Genomic DNA, 18,789 nt, shown 5'->3' with positions numbered 1-18,789 from the left:
ATTGAGTATCTAATCAGTTGACTTCAAGGGAGATTATCCTAGTTAATCTAGGTAGCTGAAATTAATTAATTAGCTGAAATTAATTAATTAGCTGAAAACCCCCTAAGAGCAAAGCTGAAGCTTCCTCAACAAAGAAGAAATTCCACTGATGAACTGCAACTTCAGCACACGTCCCAGAGTCCCAGCCAGCCCTTCCCGAAGGCCCGCCCCACAGACTTCAGACTTGCTGGTTCAGCTGCCAGTTGTGAGCTCCTCAATGAGTCAGGCACTGCTTGTTACTGGATCATGAGAAAACAGCAAGATTTTCATGAAGTTCATAGGGCACATTTGGGATATCCTGACTTAAAGTATCTGTTCTGTGGCATTTATGGAATTCACTCTTGGGGATCTGGGGTCGCCTCACAAAGAGGTGGTCCATTTTCTACATCAGGTTCTCAAAGTGATTCCCAGACCAGCATCAGAGCGTCACCTGGGAGCCTGTTAACCAGTCAAGTTCTCACACCCCATCCCCAAACCCATTAAGTCAGGAACTCTGGGGGTGGGGCCCAGCTCTAAACACAGGAAACCATTCTGTTTAGTGTGTAAGAGAATTACCTGCAGAGCTCGTTGAACTAGACTGTTGGGTCTCACCTAGGACACATGGCTATTTACATGTAAATGAATTAAAAAAACTAAAAAAGCAGTGCCTCAGTTGTACTAACTACATTCCAAGTGCTTAGCACATGTGGCTAGTGGCTACCATGTCGGACACTGAAGATAAAGACCATGCCCATCACTGCAGAGAGTTCTATAGGACAGTGATGCTCTGGAGCCGCTGAGAGGGACCCCTAGGAGAAACCCCTCCAACACACGTCAGGTACTACAGGCAGGGAAAATAGTTTCCATTATTAGCCTTACACTGAAAAAGCACAAGGCCAGATGGTCCAAATCAAAGGCAAATATTCCTTTGTGATTACGTTGCTTCTCACGTGGGCGATTCTCTGTAGCTTAGGATGAGCAGCATCAGGGACTTATTTATTTAACACTAGTTAAACTAAGGCTGGGGAACCCAGCAGCAGTAGCGCAGGCTACAGGAGTCATCAGAATCCTTTTTTTTTTTTTGCGGTACGCGGGCCTCTCCCGTTGCGGAGCACAGGCTCCGGACGTGCAGGCTCAGCGGCCATGGCTCACGGGCCCAGCCGCTCCGCGGCACGTGGGATCTTCCCGGACCGGGGCACGAACATGTGTCCCCTGCATCGGCAGGCAGACTCTTAACCACTGCGCCACCAGGGAAGCCCAGAATCCTTCTTTTTATTCTTTCACAGGGGTGGGGGTGGGGATTAAGAAGCTCAAAGCCTTTGGAAGCTCAGGGCCTCTGTTTTAACTCTGGTGGAACAAAGGACAAAAGTAGGGTCTATATTGCACCATCAACTGTTCACTTCCTGAAACAGCTCCTGGCAAGGCTATTGCTAACCTCCGTGTTGCTAAATCCACGGATCATTTCTCAAGTCCTCATCTACCTGGGACCACTGGGGCATTTGGCACAGATGGACACTCTTTCCTCCTAGAAAAAGATTCTTGTCTTCTAGGACCACCTGCTCTCTTTTTCTCCGGTTTTCCACCCTGCTTCACTGGTTCCTTCTTCTCCCTCTCCTTCGCTGGTACCTCTTTTTCTCTCTGACCTCTTTATGTTGGAGACCCCAGTGCTCAGGCTTTGACCCTCTTCTCCATCTTTACTCACTCCCTTGGCGATTCCACCCACTTTCATGAATTTAAATACCATTTATATCATGCCGATGACTACCAGATTTTTATTTCCAGACCATACCTGTCATCTGCTCTCATACAGAACTACCTACTCCATCCCCACATGGAACTCTCATAAAGCTGTCACTCTCTCCAGGTCCAAGACTGAACTCCATTTTTTTCCCTGCAAACCTGCTCTATCTGCATGTTCAGATTAATGGAAACTCCAACTTTCCAGTGCCCTCAGCCCAAAACTTTATTCCCCCTTCACTTCTCTTTCTCTCACAATCCCCACCATTCTGTCAAAGAATCCTTCTGCTCTACCTCTGAAATGTACCCAGAAGCTAACCGCCACGCACCTCCTCCACGGCTGCCGTCCGGGTGGGAGCTGTGGTCCTCCCTTGCCTGGGTTACTGCAACAGGCTCCTAACTGGTCTTCCTGCTGCTGCCCTCTGTCTCTGTCTTCACATGGCCTATCCCTCTGTGTCTATCTTCTCCTTTGCCCTCTCTCATCAGCACACCTATCATTGGGTTTAGGGCCTACCCTCATCAGGATGACCTCACCTTGCCAGTGTCATTTTCATTACATCTGCAAAGACTCTTACTCCAAATACAGTTGCATTCTAAGGCTCTGGGGGCACAGCTCTTTTGGGGGTCAGCATTCACCCCACTATGCTGCCCCACAGACTATTCTCAACACAGTAGCCCCAGTGAGCCTTTAAGAAATTAAGTTAAATTATGATACTCTGTGCTCAAAACCCTCTAAAGGCTCCCATCTCACTTAAGAGAAAAACCAAAGTCCTTCTGCCGGCCTGAAAGGCCCTGTGTGAGCTGGCTCTTAAACCTCTCTGTCCTCACCTCCCACCGTCCAGTCGTAACAGTGGCCCAGGCTAGCAGATGTGGATTTGAGACATGTTTTGACTTAGCATCAAGATCACCTGGTTACCGACAACACCCAGGAGGTAACACCTGACGAGGAACAAGTTGGGGAGGTGGAAAAGGTAAGTACATGCTGCATTTGAGATGTCCTTGAGTTCATTTATATATTGATATAATTTCAGAAAGAGATCTGGGCTGGGAAGATAAATTTGAAGTATAAATCGTAACTAAAGCCTTAAGAAAAGAGGTCCAAGAATGAAGTCATTAGGAAAACTGATATTCCAAGGTAGAGCAGAGGCGGGTGAGCCTGCAAAGGAGACCAAGGAAAGAGGTCAGAGCAGTAGTGGGAAAGCCAGGAGGGTAGAAAAAAGGAGGGTTTCAAGGAGTGGTTAGTTATGTTAAGTAAACCTGGGGAAGAGAAGTGTCTCCGGGCCTTAGCAACACTGAGGCCGCTGGGGAACTTGGCTAGAACGGTTTCATGAGAGTAACGGGGGTCAGCAGCACGACTGAAGAAGTGGAGACTCTGCAGACCGTAAGTGGAAAGGAAAGGTGGTGAATGAAAGGCAGTTGTGCTGTTGGTCTCTCTCTCTTTGGGGATGAGTGTGGAAAGAGACTCGAGTAGGTTTCAATATTGACAGGAAGGATCTGGTAAACATTCAGAAGCTGAAGACAGAGGGAAAGGGGGATAATCAGTAACAAGAGCTTTTCCTGAGAAGTTAGGACAGGGAAAGGATTAGCTTTCGGTAAGAGGAAAGAGACTTCCCTGCCCAGCTATTAGGAGGGACAAGTTCAGTATGGCGGTGGAGACAGGTAAGTTTGTAGTTTTCATCATGGGACGTTGAGGGCATTACCTACAGGTGGATTCTATTTTTGGGGGGAAGTCGAGGACAGGTGAGATGTTGATATCATTTGTAATAGACTCAGTTTACTCTGTTGGGGCACAGTCTCCAATTGGGCTCAGCTGCCAGGTGCAGGGTCCGAGAAGCCTAGGAGCTGGGCTCATCTAAGTCTGTGGAATTTTTCCATATAGGTGGACGAAGGACTGAGCAACAAGGGCACGGAAGGTATTTGTAAGAGAGTAACTGAAACAAAGGACTGGAAATCTAAGCACTGGATGGAGGCAAGTAAGACAAGAAGGGAAGGAATTAATGGACTGGAAAGGGGAACAAAGAACACCTGCAGCTGAGTACCCAGAACTTTAAGGTCACCTAAAAGTGGTCGAAACACTACATACTAAGTCCATGAAAGCTAAGAGCCCAGTGTATTTAACACAAGAAGCAAAGGAGTTTTAGATACAACCACTCTACTACCAGGGTACCAAGTGCCACCCTACTTGCTATCAGAGAGAACCAGAGGGACCTTTACATTGAAAAGGTAAGAAGGAGGTACTGAAATTCAAGGAATATCATTCCAAATCTGGATTTCCTGCCACTAAATCACTTCCAAGTAATGTGCTTGATTTTATTGATTTTGCTATAACTGATTCTATGTAAGTGTCCTATACACAAGTTTACCTGATTCTTTATCATCTAAACTTACCCTCTGGTGTGGTGGTTCTCAACAGATTTTGCCCCCTAAGGGAGAACTGGCAATGTCTGTAGATACTTTTGGCCGTCACAACTGGGAGGAAGGGTGCACGAGCATCTGGTGGGTAGAGGCCGAATGCTATTCAACATCCCACAATGCACAGGACAGCTCCACCCCAACAAGGAATTATTCAGCCCCAAATGTCAATAGTGCTCAGGTTGAAAAACCCTGCTCCAGAACAAACATGCCTGCAAATGTACACTATTTACATCAGAGAGAGGAGGGCTCAACTTGGGATCCAAGTAACAAACTGTCTTCAAATTTTCTGTACCACAAATATACCAACAGCCTAAATAAAACTACCTTAGTTTTTAGAAAAACATCAATATATTAGTGCACAAAACCTTGTAGACTTAGATATGTAAGAAAGCATATGGATGCCCTCGATGACTTCTTCCTACCCCCTTCCTTCCTTGCCTGGTTTTTCCCATTCTCCTGTTTATTTCTCTCCAGAAGGAGCTCTGTTCCTCACCAATTCCTGCATACTGGAATATTAAGTTCCAAAGATAAATTAACTTTGATAAAATTCCTTTATCAGAAGTAAATGTGAAAGTCTGAAGAATTTAGTGAGCTGGCCTTTTGCCCATATACAGAAATGATTAAAGACTAGACTGCGATTAAATTCTGAGCAGAGTGACATAATTAGCAAATTTATGAATGGGTCTTCTTTTCACAGTTCTACTGTCAGGACTAATTACTTGTATTAATTAGAACTGTCAACACATTAATATGCTTGTTGAAGCCGCTTCCTATGGTAAAATACGAGACTGGTAAATATGAAGACACTTGGAAAGATGCAAAGGCCTTCATTTATTAGCAACTCTAAATGATGCAGAAGCACTGACTGCACAATGAGCCCTGGGGATTGACTGTAAATGGATTCCTAGTTAATGAATTTGTTCTTCCTTGCTTAGGCATTATTCTTGGTTTAGCGTTTGGACGAAATATTCAATATATCACTACTTTAGAAGGACTGTAGCAAGAATAAGGAAAAAATTCTGCAAGTTACTGGAAAAGTAGAGTAGCAGGGATGGTTAAGTTGAGCAAGAGAGAGTTCCTGTCTCGTCTTTGATTAGTCTGAGATCTAGTGTAAAACAAGTTTTGAGAACTGCTTAAGTGAAACGGGAAGGACAGCTGGGGGATTAAAAACTAGAGTTTGAGACCCAGTTTTAACTCTGTGTGACCTTGGGTAAATGGACAAGTTACTAAGCCTCTCTGTGCCTTGGTCTGCTCATCTGAAAAATGGGGACAGCAATAGAACTTGTAGAGGGCTGTGGTGAGCCTTAAATGTCAACATATATAAAGGGCTTAGAGCGGTGCCCAGCACAAGCTACGTGCTGGCTGTTACTGTTTTCATAATCATCACCTGGGATGGCAGCAGAAACAGAATTTCGAGCTCCAAGAACGAGATCCTTGGAACAGGACGCAGTGCTTTGGAGTCAGATAGAGTCGAGGTATGAATCCAGGCCTATTACATTTAATTTTTAAGCTTCAATTGTGCCCTACCTCATGAGTCCTTGTAAAAAGTAAATTTAAAAAAATGCATGAAAGGCACTTGCTGTGCCTGGTACATAAAAGAGGCTTGCTAAATATTAGTGCTTAAGCATTCATTACCATTATTATCTTTTTGGAGGAATCTCTGAGACATGGAAATAAATGCCAAAAGAAAAATTTTAGTAAGTGACCTAAGATGAGTGGAGAGAGCACATGTGAAAGAGGAGAAAGGGAAATGAAGAGGATCTATCGAGGGCCTTCTCTGGGAAGGGTGTCCTCATGCCCTGTCTCAAGCGGCCGTCACCACCGCCCCAAGAGGAGGGTTTAACTCCCCAGCCACAGAATCCCCATAAATCCCCTAATTACCTTGTTCACTGGTGAAGGAAAGACAGCTGGGATTCCAACTGGGGCCTGAATGGCTGCGAAGCCCACACTGTGTCAAGGTGTGAACGCCAGGCTGCAAAGGGCTTCATCACAGACTGCGGGGGAAACAGACTCTAAGCTCTTCCTACCTTTTTTCCTTCCCCCCACCTTTACATATATTTAAAAACACAGTCATCAAATTCTTGATAGGCAAAGCTTGTTCCGGCTGGCTAGGTAAACTTTACCTGATAACTACCATAAAATAACTACCATAAGACAATTTTAAATTAAAGCCGGTTAATCAATTTTTTAATCCTGTTAAGTACCAACTTGGCAACGGTCCACAAAAGAGAAAATTATTCTCGTTTTATGCTTTGTCTTCCAGAGACACACATTTCTGACAGTGTGAAGATGGCCCGACTCATGGAGGCTGCAGGGAGCATTTGGGGAATGAATGAGAAGCATCTCCTAGGGTCCCTCCCAATTCAAAAAGCTAATGTTTCTGCATGCAGCAAGATGTCGATGCTAAACTTGATTTCAATTAAAAACCCATTTCTGTACAAATGTTATAAAACTAGACTAATAAAATGTAAGTTGATGACTCCTACTTTTGTCTTAAAAATTATGTGATACCTTAAAGATCAATCTGGCCAAAACTCCACAGCATCAAAATAATCAGTGCATAAAAAGAAGACCTAGTTGTAGGATGTTCTGGATCCATTCACAAGAAAGCTCGGTTAAATGCAAGACGCTGGTAAATCTGCTAGAGTTCCCAATGTCATGTTAGACAGCAAGCGGCTCCCAGCTGCTCCCTGGAGTCCCTGAAAACTTACTTTAAAGGGTAGAGCTTACCCCCTCTACTCTAGTTGCTCACTAGACAGTTCTCGAAGCAAATGCAGGTACCAAAGGATCTTACTGACAGGTAGTGGGGGATGTGTGGTAGTAATGGTCAGAATGTGCACTGTTACTCTGCGAATAACCCCGTTTATTTTTTTGATTGCATATGATGCTTAAAAATGAACTTGGGGGATATGGTAAAAACAGCTCCGAATGGGGAGTACAATGATGCAGACTCCAGCACTAGCTAAGGGACGCTTAAGCCGTGTGGCTCTAGCCAACACCCTCTCTTTCTAGGGTGCAGTGTGCCAAGGTGGTCAGGACCAGGCCGTTTCTAAGGCTCTTACAGAGTTATAATCTAAGAATAACTATATTAACAAGAAATCTGTAATTCTTATAAGGCCAAACCGCTGCCACAGGGCTCTTAGGCTAAGGTTGTTTGCACAGTTGCTGAAAGTGTCAACTGAGCTCTCCTCAAATGGCAGTTGTGCTGTCAGGTTATAATCGTCTGTAATTGGTGCTTTCGTGAATTGCAAACTTCCTAACCACTAGAAGGCCTGAAAAAGAATCTCATTCCTCTGTAATAAGAAACATGTTAAAAGGCAAAATAATTAAAAAAGAAAGCACACTCTGAGCAATAATCATTAAAACTTACTGCTTGGGTTTCTCTGGTGGCGCAGTGGTTGAGAGTCCGCCTGCCAATGCAGGGGACACGGGTTCGTGCCCCGGTCCGGGAGGATCCCACGTGCCGTGCAGCGGCTGGGCCCGTGAGCCATGGCCGCTGAGCCTGCGCGTCCAGAGCCTGTGCTCCGCAACGGGAGAGGCCACAACAGTGAGAGGCCCGCGTACCGCAAAAAAACAAAAAACTCACTGCTTTATGTTTATGTTAACATTCCTCATCAGTAAAGACAAGCCTAGAGAACAGAATAGACAAAAAACAAACATGCTATTTTACGATTTCTTAATAGCATGATTTCCAATAAGAATTCGTATGTGAAATATGTCGGTCTTAATGGTTTCTTTTCTTGTCATCGAAACATATTAGGAAACCATCCACAGCTTTTCCTTCCTTCTTTCCATCCATCCATCCCGTTCCTAAATATTCCCAACCATCAGTCACACTTCTCTTTGATTAGCAACAGTTTCACCCAGATAATAGCTATTTTTGTTGATGCCTTCCTAGTTCCCTCCCTCCACCTTTCCTCACTCTCTCTTCCACTTGACTAAGTTCCCTGAAGGCAGAGAATTTGGTTTTTGTTTATCTTCATTTGGGGGGAAGAGAGATGGCTACCTTGCTCATACGTGGCACAATATGGGTTTTCCAAATATTCTAAAAATTACATAGAAAGAATTTAGAAATCTAGGTAACTACTAAAATGGATGGTACTTATCTGTACCTTCAATTAAAAAAAAAGTACCCATTGTCTTCTGCTAGAGCTTCTTAAGAGCGGCGCAGAGAGAAATGGGAACCTCCCTCCGTGGCCCTCAAGGAACTCCCCACCTATAGACCTGAAGCCCTGCGAGAATCACCAGGGGACCTTAAGAAGCAGTCCCAGTACCTGGGCCCACGCTGCCGCCTTTGTGCACCTGCCCTCACCCCTGCCCCACCAGCTGTATATTCTGATTTACTGGGGGCCAAGGCACTGACAATTTTTTTTTTTTTGCCAGTTTGTTTGTTTTATTGACACCTGGATGCTCGGGCCTTGACCGCGTACTTCCGGAGCGGGTACAGCCGCTCATTCCACTGCTGCTTCTTGGTCTTCAGGTTCTCTTCGTGTTTGTTGAGCCGGCGGCACGTGGCACGCGACACGCGTTTTCTTGGACCACAGATGCAGGGGCTTGTACTTCTTGCCCTTACAGAATTTCCTGAGGTTCTCATTCTGAGTCTGGTTAATGATGGTGAGTACACGGGCGATGGATTTGCAAACAACTTGGATCTTGGAGAGTTTGGAAGCCGCGCCGCCTGGTACTTTAGCCACGCGTAGCTGGGACAGCTCCACTTTCAGGTCCTCCAGCTGTTTCAGCAGCTCCTTCTTCTTGCCGCGAAGGTCTCGAGCCTTAATCTTGGCCATGACTGTAGAGTCAGCCTCCGCTGCCTTCTCAGAGGGAAAAAGCGGCACTGATAATTTTTTTTTTTTTTTTTTTTTTTTTTTTTTTGCGGTACGCGGGCCTCTCACTGTTGTGGCCTCTCCCGTTGCGGAGCACTGGCTCCGGACGCGCAGGCTCAGCGGCCATGGCTCACGGGCCCAGCCGCTCCGCGTAATGTGAGATCCTCCCGGACCGGGGCACGAACCCGCATCCCCTGCATCAGCAGGCGGACTCTCAACCACTGCGCCACCAGGGAAGCCCCGGCACTGATCATTTTTAAAAGCTCCCCAGGTGACTGTAACAGGAAGCCAGGACTGAGAACTACCAAAATCTCTGAAACCCCTCCTCTAGTTACTTAACAAATGCTGGTTAACTATATGCTTGGCCTTTCATTGTCCTACAGGCCTTGGATGCACCCACCATTCATTTACTGAAACACACTGCACATCAATGGTTATTCTTTTTTCAGAAATCAAGTGAGGTCACTGCTCGAATAAATTTAATTCTCCTTGATGTCAGTGAGCTGTAGCTTTCATAAATGTCCATTCTCCTTCATTTAATATGGTCTTTTCTAACTTTCCATTGAATTGGAGTATTCTATCTATAGTTAGCTGAGTGTTACCTGGGGGCTGGAAAACAGCTGGGGATTTCATGTTCCCTAGACTTTCACAGGTCTCCACTGAAGGCCCTGAAAACACTCAACCATGAAATCTGCAGTAGAAATTCCCATAGGAAGTTTAAAGTTGACCAAGAAGTCATTAATAACCTCTACTTGAAAAACGTAATTTGAAACTTTCTGATGAATATTTTACAGAAAACTCTAACTCACTAAAATTTCTAATTTCATTCCAATAGGAGTGAGTATGAATACAAAAAAAAAAGTTCACTAAGCTAGTAAAATACTAGTAGCATTTAGATTAATTATATTAATTATTAATTAAATTATGATGATGATGACCATACCAATACAATATGAAAGGCAAAATGACGTCATGGGTAATAAGTATATAGACTCTGGAACCAAGACTCCTTGTGCTCAAATCTCAGCTCTGTCACTTATTAGCTATGGGACCACAGTTTGCCTTCCTTCGGTTTAGTCTCTTCTCTGAAATGGGTAAACAGTAACACTGCATTGGTGGTTGTTGGATTGAGTGAACACACACGCACATACACACTCATGTGCATACACATGCACACACACTAAACATGCATACATGTCACTTATAATGGTGCCTGGTGTGCTGGAACTCACTCAAATTCCATCTCTCTCCCTGCAACCCAATCCCCACACACAGCAGAGTGAGCTTAAAAGCCAGATTTCATCTTATTGCCCTCCCTACTTAAAAGTCTCAATGGTTTCCCCTGTTTCCAGGGTCAAGTACAAAACCCTTAAAAACAACATACCGGGCCTTTCACAACCTGATTCCCACCCATCTTGCCACTCTGGTCCGACAATGAAAAATATATTGCAGCCACAACTATCGCAGTACCTACAATGGGCCACCCTCTCATCTCAGGGCCTTTGCCCATTTTCTCTGCTTCCCTTGCCCCTTTGTTCACACCCTTCACTAACTTCTCATCACATTCAGGGAAAGACCAAAATCCTTAGATGGCGCATGGTCTGGAGCCCACTAATTCAAATTTAGGATCAATACCTCGATTGCCCCAAACTTAGATATGATACATTCATTCATATGAGAAAGGATGCTCACTCCCTAAATATTTGCCTGCCAATCTTTAAGATAATTAAGGTGATAGCAGATGTTATGACGTCATTACAGTCACTCGAGGAAAACCTGTGAATTCTGAGTTTCGAATAAAGAGTATCCTGTCTGTATACCTCTCTCTTCTGTTTGCTGTAGGTGCAATATTTAAATTATTTCCATGTTAAATAGTTGTTTGTCTATTCATGTAACTAAAACAGCAGAGAAAGACACCCTTTTTAGAAAACACAAGTCTGGGTGTTTTTAAGGACAGTGCTCATTTGATCTCATTATTCTGCCAGTTAATTGACAGGAAAGAACATCCTAATTGCTCATTAACTCTGAAGATGTCCCCTTGTCTGGTGTCAAGGTCTAAGAGATACAGGGTACACAGCAGCTGTACAACTGCTGCTGCTTTAGGGGGACAAAGCATTAGGTTTGCACAGTTAAAAAACAGCAGATGTTCTGATATGGGTTTCAAACAATCCCATCTATTACATGGTAGAATTTGGTGGTGAGTTATTTCCCCCTCAGGCTAATAAGATGAACCACATCGCTGATTAAATATTATCTTCTGGGGCCACAAGGTTGTTTTCACGGCTACCGCTTATGGAAATCATTCTTGGTTGGACTGGAAACTGCCCAAATGCCAACTGGTTTGAAAGGCTCTCCGAGAAAGGCATTCCTTGGTGCTCTTTCCCTCTACCCACCCGTGTCCCTACATGCAAGACCATCTGGTCCTGTGATAATAAGCAAAAGCATAAGAGACACAAGCCATCAACACAGGCCTGCACAGTGACTGTTCAGATCCCTTCCTCAAAGCATACAAAGAAAGCCAGAGGTCCAGGAAACAGCTATGCCCACTTAGCAAGAAGCACTGTCTCCATGCTTCCCTGATATATAAAACATTAAGACGATAATAATTAGCAAATAATTAGGGCTGCCAAGGGGTAAGGAAACACTGTCATAACCTGACAAGTGTCATAGTGTCAAAAGCTGTGCTCAAAACGGGCCTTGCTGGCCCTGAGTTATCTAAGCCAGGGGCTCATTTCCCTCCTCACCCCCATGTGTCTCGCCAAAAAGCATCCTCTACACAATGGTAAACTACTTGGGGCTTAAAGTTTATCTTTGTCACAGCACAGTGTGCCAAAAGAAGGGCCCTTCTAACCCCCAGAGACGCAGCTTATTTAAAGTTATAATGAAGGCAGCAGGTGTTCCATACAGATGTCTCTCCTTTTAGAAGACACCTATTTGAAACACTTTATTCTCCCTTAACCGCGGTGGGCTCAGCTGCGTTTTATTTCAGCATCACCTGAGCCAAAAGCAAACTGTTTCCCTTTAGCCTCACTGAGCTGAAAATTAAAAACGACTGGGTTTTGGGTTGTTTTGGTTGATTTGCAGGGAATCCTGAACGCGATGATTCCAGAGTCAACTCCCATTGTTTTCTGGTGACAATGAAAGCAATGCCAGACTCCCCAGAAAGTATGCCAGACTCCCCCGCTTTCCTTGGCGACCCAAACCTCTGAGTGCCAATCACCTCACACCTTCCAGTGACACGAAGCAGAACAGATCTGAAAGGACTGCACTCGATAAAATGTATGCTGCTTTAACTTTCGTAAACTGTAAAGTCAAATGGAAATGCCTAGTGCCATGGCACTAAAGCAGCCTCAAACTAAGACAGGATCCAGTGTGTTCTGGAACCCTTAAGAAAGAAATCATTGTAGCAGCCAGGGGAGAGCTAGCTACCAGTAACAGGAACCACTGGTCTTCTTGCCCAAAGTGTATGGATACCTTTAGCCTGGAAGGTTGGAGTAGAGATGAGAAGGGAAAGAAGGCAATGAGCAAACTGGAAAAGTGGAGACAGGACGTCGAGGTCCTAGTCTGGATGCTCGGCTCTGCGCAATCTCCCTCAACACACTGACAGACCATAAGTAGCCCACAGAAGCTGGAGGTGAAGGTGTGAGGTGTAGTTTTCTCTGCATTTCTCTACAAAAAATGACCTGATGCCTTTGATGGGATGGCACTGTGGAGAATATCAAAGAAGAGGAAGGTCAATATTAAATATTTTTAGCAATGCATAGGTTTTCATATTTTTTCTTAATAAAGGTTCTCCATGATTTTGCAGACATTTTAGAAAATGGAGTCAAGCCAAACCAAGAAAGTAAGTCACCATAATCTTATTTCTGAGAAATAAGGATGAGTGGCATTTTGCTAAATATTATTCCAATCTTTTTTATAGTACATTTACTAGGTCTTACAAAAATAAATGAGTTTCTACTAAGACTACTGCTATATCCTGCTCATTTGACTCACTGTGAACCTGCTTCTATTTTTAGTGGCTAAGTATTATTCTAGATCATGATTTATTTCACCTATTTCCTATTGGGGCATGATTAGGCCATTTGCGAGTTTCCAAAGCAGATGATTACAATGTAATTTTAATCAGCTTAATATTTATAGTAATCTTAATAACGCTGTGCAATTTTGGTCCTGTCTTGCAACAAAAGTAGATTTAAAAAACACAGATGTGACACAGGAAGATTGCTGGTCCCTAATTGAGATGCTTGAAGATATATAAATATATATTATGCATGACTCTCACATCTGGCTCTCCATAAGAAGTTCAACAGAATTATAAATAGTTTTGAATCCTTGGAGAACTGCCATGTGATGAAACTAGACCACTTTGAAAGCTATTTGTGATTCTATAATAAATGGAAACCAACATATGACTTGATTTTTCTCACTAGCAAAACAACACAACAAAACGGATGAACACGTGCACCTCTGAGTGAGACTCAAGAGGCTGAGTAAACGACAGTGAAAATTCTCACGTGAATGATTCACGTGTAGTATTGATAGGTGGCTCCACATAAAATTCTGTCCTAAAGCGCACTTAGGGCAAGCACATTTATTCTTTTTTGTTATGAATCTTTTCTTTTCTAAAAAGAAAGCCACTGGGCTTCCCTGGTGGCGCAGTGGTTGAGAGTCCGCCTGCCGATGCAGGGGACATGGGTTTGTGCCCCGGTCCGGGAAGATCCCGCATGCCGGGGAGCGGCTGGGCCCGTGAGCCATGGCCGCTGAGCCTGCGCGTCCGGAGCCTGTGCTCCGCAACGGGAGAGGCCACAACAGTGAGAGGCCTGTGTACCGCAAAAAAAAAAAAAAAAAAAAAAGGAAGCCACTGAAGAAAAATTGAGTCCTATTTAAATGAACAACGCAAATATCCCTAATTCAAATGTCACTACTTGTCCAGAGTAAAAACAGTATTTTCAAACTCATATGCTATGATTTTTGGTAGAAACAAATCACTGCCCAGCAGATTATTTATGATTGTCTATAGGAAGCATTTTTTTGGTGTGTGTTCTATTAGGTACCTGAGATGCCAGTTTCTTGTGTAAGAAGGGCATTCTTTCCCTAAACAAACTATTTATTTCACAATTTTTAATTAATGTCAGGAATTTTTGCTTAAAAAAAAAGACAATCCAACCAAACAAAAGAACTTAGCCAATCATGTGAGGACAACAGTAAGAGAAATGTCATTGTCATTCTACAAGTAATACTGTCTTTTTAAACGTAGCTAAGACTGTTCTATAGTGACCACACCTACCAAAGAGTTTTCAGTGTTCTGATTTCAGGATGATCGTAATGGCCAATCCACCTCCCAAAACACAAACATAACTCCAGCTCGGCCATGCGGGCTGACTATGTGGAAGGCTACAGACAGGATCATGCTGGTCTCTTCCATAACTGACAATTCACGACAGCCTAGAAGCGCTTTTTCTGAAGAGGCCCCGACTAGGAATAGAGAAGTCTGGCCTTCTTGCCTGGTGTTTACCACTCACAACGTGACCCCGGGCCAGCCATTTCATTTCTCTGTGCTTCTATTTCCCAATCTAAAACAATGGCTATAATTACAAATGCTTATTTCGTAGGGTTCTGTGTGGGGATGTGAACCTTCCTAGCACAGTAACCACGAGGGAAGAGGTACTGCTTGTTGACCTGGAAAGAATTCACCAGAACATTTAGTTACAGTGGTTTCTTCTGGGTGCCTGTATTATGGGTAGCTGCAAGGATACACCTCAAATGTGATGTGGTTTTTCTCCGGCTGGTGGGGTTATGGATCACTTTTTGTCTTCTTTTTGGTGATGTGTATTGATTATTTTCCACCGTGAATATGTTCTGCTTTTATAACCAGCAGGACAAATGCTTGTCCAAATTCTGAAAGACCATAATAACCGAGTTCAGGGACCCATCATCACCTGTCTCAGGCCCTCAGCACTGTCCACCCCGGGACATCTGGAATTCAGGGAGGACTTCCTGAAAAGGAGCTGAGTGCTGCTTATTCCCATGGCAAAACAAAAGCAGAATCGCACGGCAACCACAGCACGCATCTAACAGGTGTTAGCACACACACATCAGAGCAGTCTCACACACGTCATCACCTGCCTCTCTCCCTTCTAAAGACCAGAGGACTCTGTCCCTGCGGTAGGAGAAAGCTGAGAGTCCATTTGCAGCCAGCCTGGAAGGCGGATGTGGGAGCTAATTCAGGGGTTCAACTCTGCTCTAGGGTGGACACACAGGAGCCCAAGGAAACGTGGATCCAATCTAGCACCTTCCAGGAAGGTCCTGACCCCCAGGCTCTTCATGCCTGGGGAACCCAACCTACATCACAACAGCATCCCCAGGGCAGGACACCATCCACAGTAATTGGGCCATAGATATAAATGATGGGATATTAAGTCTCTTGACTTCTCCGAGTCTGTTTCCTCATTGAGTAAGATCAGGTGTCAGATATGCTGACCTCTAAGGTCACTCTCAGTGCCAGTTATGTTTGAAAATGGTTCAGCCTTGTCTCATTCTCCATTATCTACTTTAAAAAGTAATTTAAGTAAATTAAGCAAAGGATCCAAACAATAGGTCCCTCCCCAAGACTGCAGTTATGTGCTTAAAATTATATGCTAAAGTTAGGTGGTATACGTTATCTGTACTTACAATGCTTAGAAAGGAATTAGAAAGGTTCAAATAAAAAAGAATAAAATTTTATTCACTGAAAATATCAACTACTGAGTCTATGAAATAACGTCTCAAAGTCTGGGCCTTCAGCTCAAAAATAAAAAAATAGATACTGTTTTGTTTGGTTTCATATTTTAGTACAGACACAGAGAATTAGAAACCTCTTCACACCCTCAATTGTTTGATTAATAAGAATGTAAAATCCACTATAATTTTAACGCACTATTTGACATCTCTCTTCCTAATTAAAACATTTTATGAAATGGAGTTTCTTAATCACACCTATATTAATAGTTTTCTCCAATTAAGTTTGATCTTATGAAACACTGAATATACACCTCAATAACTTCGAGATTAAAAATTGTATAGATGACTTGAGTATCCAAATCATCATATTAGTAAACTTGATATTCTCTAAAATTCTTACATAACTTAGGGAATCATAGTTGCTGAAGCAGAGAATTTCATAGATGGGTAAGTAAAGTGATCAGCTCATTTCAAAAGTTACTGTATCTCTTTCCTAAATCTAATATATTGGGTAGCTGAAGTGAAGTCAGTCAGTCACTAAAACCTCCTGTCGTTCAGCAGAAAGAACAATGTTTTTGGTTTGATAGCAAAGAACAAGATTTACTCATTTCCGTACCCTGCAGTGCTTAACAGTACCATACACAAACAAGAGGCTCCAACTGGGATTTCCTGAGGAACAGAATGAATAATGATCCAGGGCAACATGATGAGTGTGCAAGGTAATATTTCCGAAACCATCAAGACTTGGTAGTCCACAAAACAGGGTCCACGTGTGGGGAAGATGAAGGGGACATGGGTAGGTGGAATTAATTCATTAGAGGTTTGTGTATACTTTTATTGCTAAATCTACTCATTAGCATCTGAATGATCCCTTTCAATAAATGGTGATTGTGGGGTTAGGTAGCCGGAGGAAAAATTATAAATTCACATAGAACTATTAATGTTAATTTCTCAAATATGTTTCAATTTCATGTATCATTATCTTTATTATTTTAGCAGCGGCTGAGCTACACTTGATCTTTTTAGGTATAAAACCTCCACAGAAGCCTGCTCCTTCCCAATAGGGACCTAAACAGAACTCTGGTCCACTTATTTTATTATTTCTTTTCCTGACTGGGATATATTCACATGTTCTTTCGCAGGTTTGAAACATCACGTATTTACATTTCTTTATATGCACAATTTCACATCTAGATACAGTCTCAAATATCAAACTTTACTCACTGAAATGAATATCTCCAACGTAGAGAGAAGGGAGTAAGAACCTATAATCCAAAGGAAGTGTTCTGCAATGAAACTGCTTTTAGGGAATCTGGCAGATGGCGCTTTTTCATTACAGAGAACGTTTTCCTGGGGGAAAACACACCAAATTACTTAAAAAAAAGAAGTGGTCACATGGAATGAGCTGTACCTCTTCTGTCCTGGCCTGCAACACGCCTGCAAAGCCAAGCAGGCCGGCCGTGATCATTTGCATATGTTAAAAATCGCCAACTGCATTATGCCTGCACTGGGCCAGTGAAGGCTCAAATAATCATGCAACTGACGCAGATACCACCATCAAATGCATGTATTTATCAATTTAGATCTGCCTTAGACAGCTGTGTGAATTTATCTTCCAGAAAAGATCTTTCATCCGTCAGCCCTGAAACCTAGATGACAAACACTCGCCAATATTCCTGACATTTTTCAATACCCGCATCTCTTTCTAGCTACGCCCGTCCTGCTCAGTCCATTACCACAGAATGGAAGAGGAAGAAGCTTTGAAGAGGACCCAGTTCAACTCTCTTATTATAAAAAATAATAATAAAACAAAGGTCTGATCAGATCCAGTGACTCACACCTCAAGTAAGGTTAGTTCACTGATATTCCAGGACTGAAGCTCAGACCACTGAATTCCCATCCTTTTCTCTTTGTACCACACGATGAAAGATTAAAAGAACATGTACATAATTTATTCCATTTTTTTCAAAATTTTTCATACAACAATAAACAAGACATGTCATTTTTATTTACCTTGGTGTAGCCTCAATAAAAAGCAAAATATACAACACAGTTAAAATAAATTCTCTTTCTGCTTTTTATTTAAAATGTATCTGAATTGGCCCCTATGAACATATATGCCTATAAACAGGATTCAAAGATATTGTCAAGTGATCTTTTAATAATAAAAGCCCTAGATATTAATTCGGAACCCAGATACTCTTTTCCAATATGGCTCTCCCGGTAATTTTACATGTAAAGACTTAGAGACAAAGCAGCAACCAGTTTCATTCTGAAGCCAAGACCTTTGTCGTATGTCCCACCACAGCTTCACATATGGCTAGCCAGCAACCCCAACTGTACAATGTGGGGAGTGGGTGACAACTCTGCTTGATTTTCACAAGAGAGCCAAAGTGTGATTGTGGCCATTTGCCTTTCAGAAGAGTCTAAGAAAAGAAGCACACGTTACTCCACATGTCACGAGGATTTCCAGTTTTAACCAGTACACATGCTCCAGACTGGCAGATAGAAGTTGAAAAGGACACAGCTTTGTACCCAGCCACCCGCTGAACTTGGTGGCAGGCTATTTAAAAAAAAAAAAAAAAAAAAGGGCACAAATTATACATGGAAGGACGTGGGGGAGAGGGGAGAGGAAAATGCAATGAGCTAATGTTCCTAGCTGGCATCTGCCTTTTGACTCAAAGAAAGGAGATGGCTCTCGTCCAAAATTTTTCTATTATTGTGGTATCAGCTGCCTCTTGGATTCGTTTATAAGAACTGAGACTGCCAACAGAACAAGACAAGATTTCTGTTAATGGTAGTAAATGTGCAAGCTTCTTGAAATAATAGGAATTTCGATATTTCTTCTACAAAGGCTACTTTGGTATTATTATTCCTGGCATGAGCTTTAGGACTTATAATTATGGCCAGGTACTATTAAGAAATATGACAACAGCAAATTCTGAGGTTAAAAAAGTTGTTACCTTGATTCTTTAATTTACTCTTCCAATATATTGAACTAAAGAAACTAATTGGTGCTGGATGTCTCTTTCTGGACTGGCATTCTACCAAATGAATTTCTATTAGTTGGCTC

General features: G+C 42.9%; 1 protein-coding gene and 1 pseudogene across 10 annotated transcripts in view; both read right to left on the bottom strand.

Annotated features, from left to right (window-relative positions):
• Nucleotides 1-18,789, bottom strand: part of RHBDD1 (rhomboid domain containing 1) — a 117,977-nt gene that overhangs the window by 25,675 nt on the left and 73,513 nt on the right. For 8 of the 9 annotated variants that reach the window (XM_079925320.1, XM_079925324.1, XM_079925319.1 and 5 more), the window contains one exon: nt 10,298-12,699. The exons of the other annotated variant lie outside the window; for it this stretch is intronic. In XM_079925320.1, the coding sequence (XP_079781446.1) occupies nt 12,470-12,699 (230 nt within the window). In that variant the 3' untranslated portion in view covers nt 10,298-12,469. Of the gene's footprint in view, nt 1-10,297; nt 12,700-18,789 lie in introns of those variants that run through there. 9 annotated transcript variants of the gene reach the window in all.
• Nucleotides 7,656-9,001, bottom strand: LOC307188311 (large ribosomal subunit protein uL29-like; annotated as a pseudogene). The gene has a single exon. The product of its transcript is annotated as a large ribosomal subunit protein uL29-like (transcript).

The sequence above is a fragment of the Stenella coeruleoalba genome (assembly GCF_951394435.1).
Source record: "Stenella coeruleoalba genome assembly, chromosome: 6".
Classification (NCBI taxonomy): Eukaryota; Metazoa; Chordata; class Mammalia; order Artiodactyla; family Delphinidae; genus Stenella; species Stenella coeruleoalba.
The sequence above is the reverse complement of the archived record's forward strand: the minus strand, read 5'-3'. Positions and strand labels throughout refer to the sequence as shown.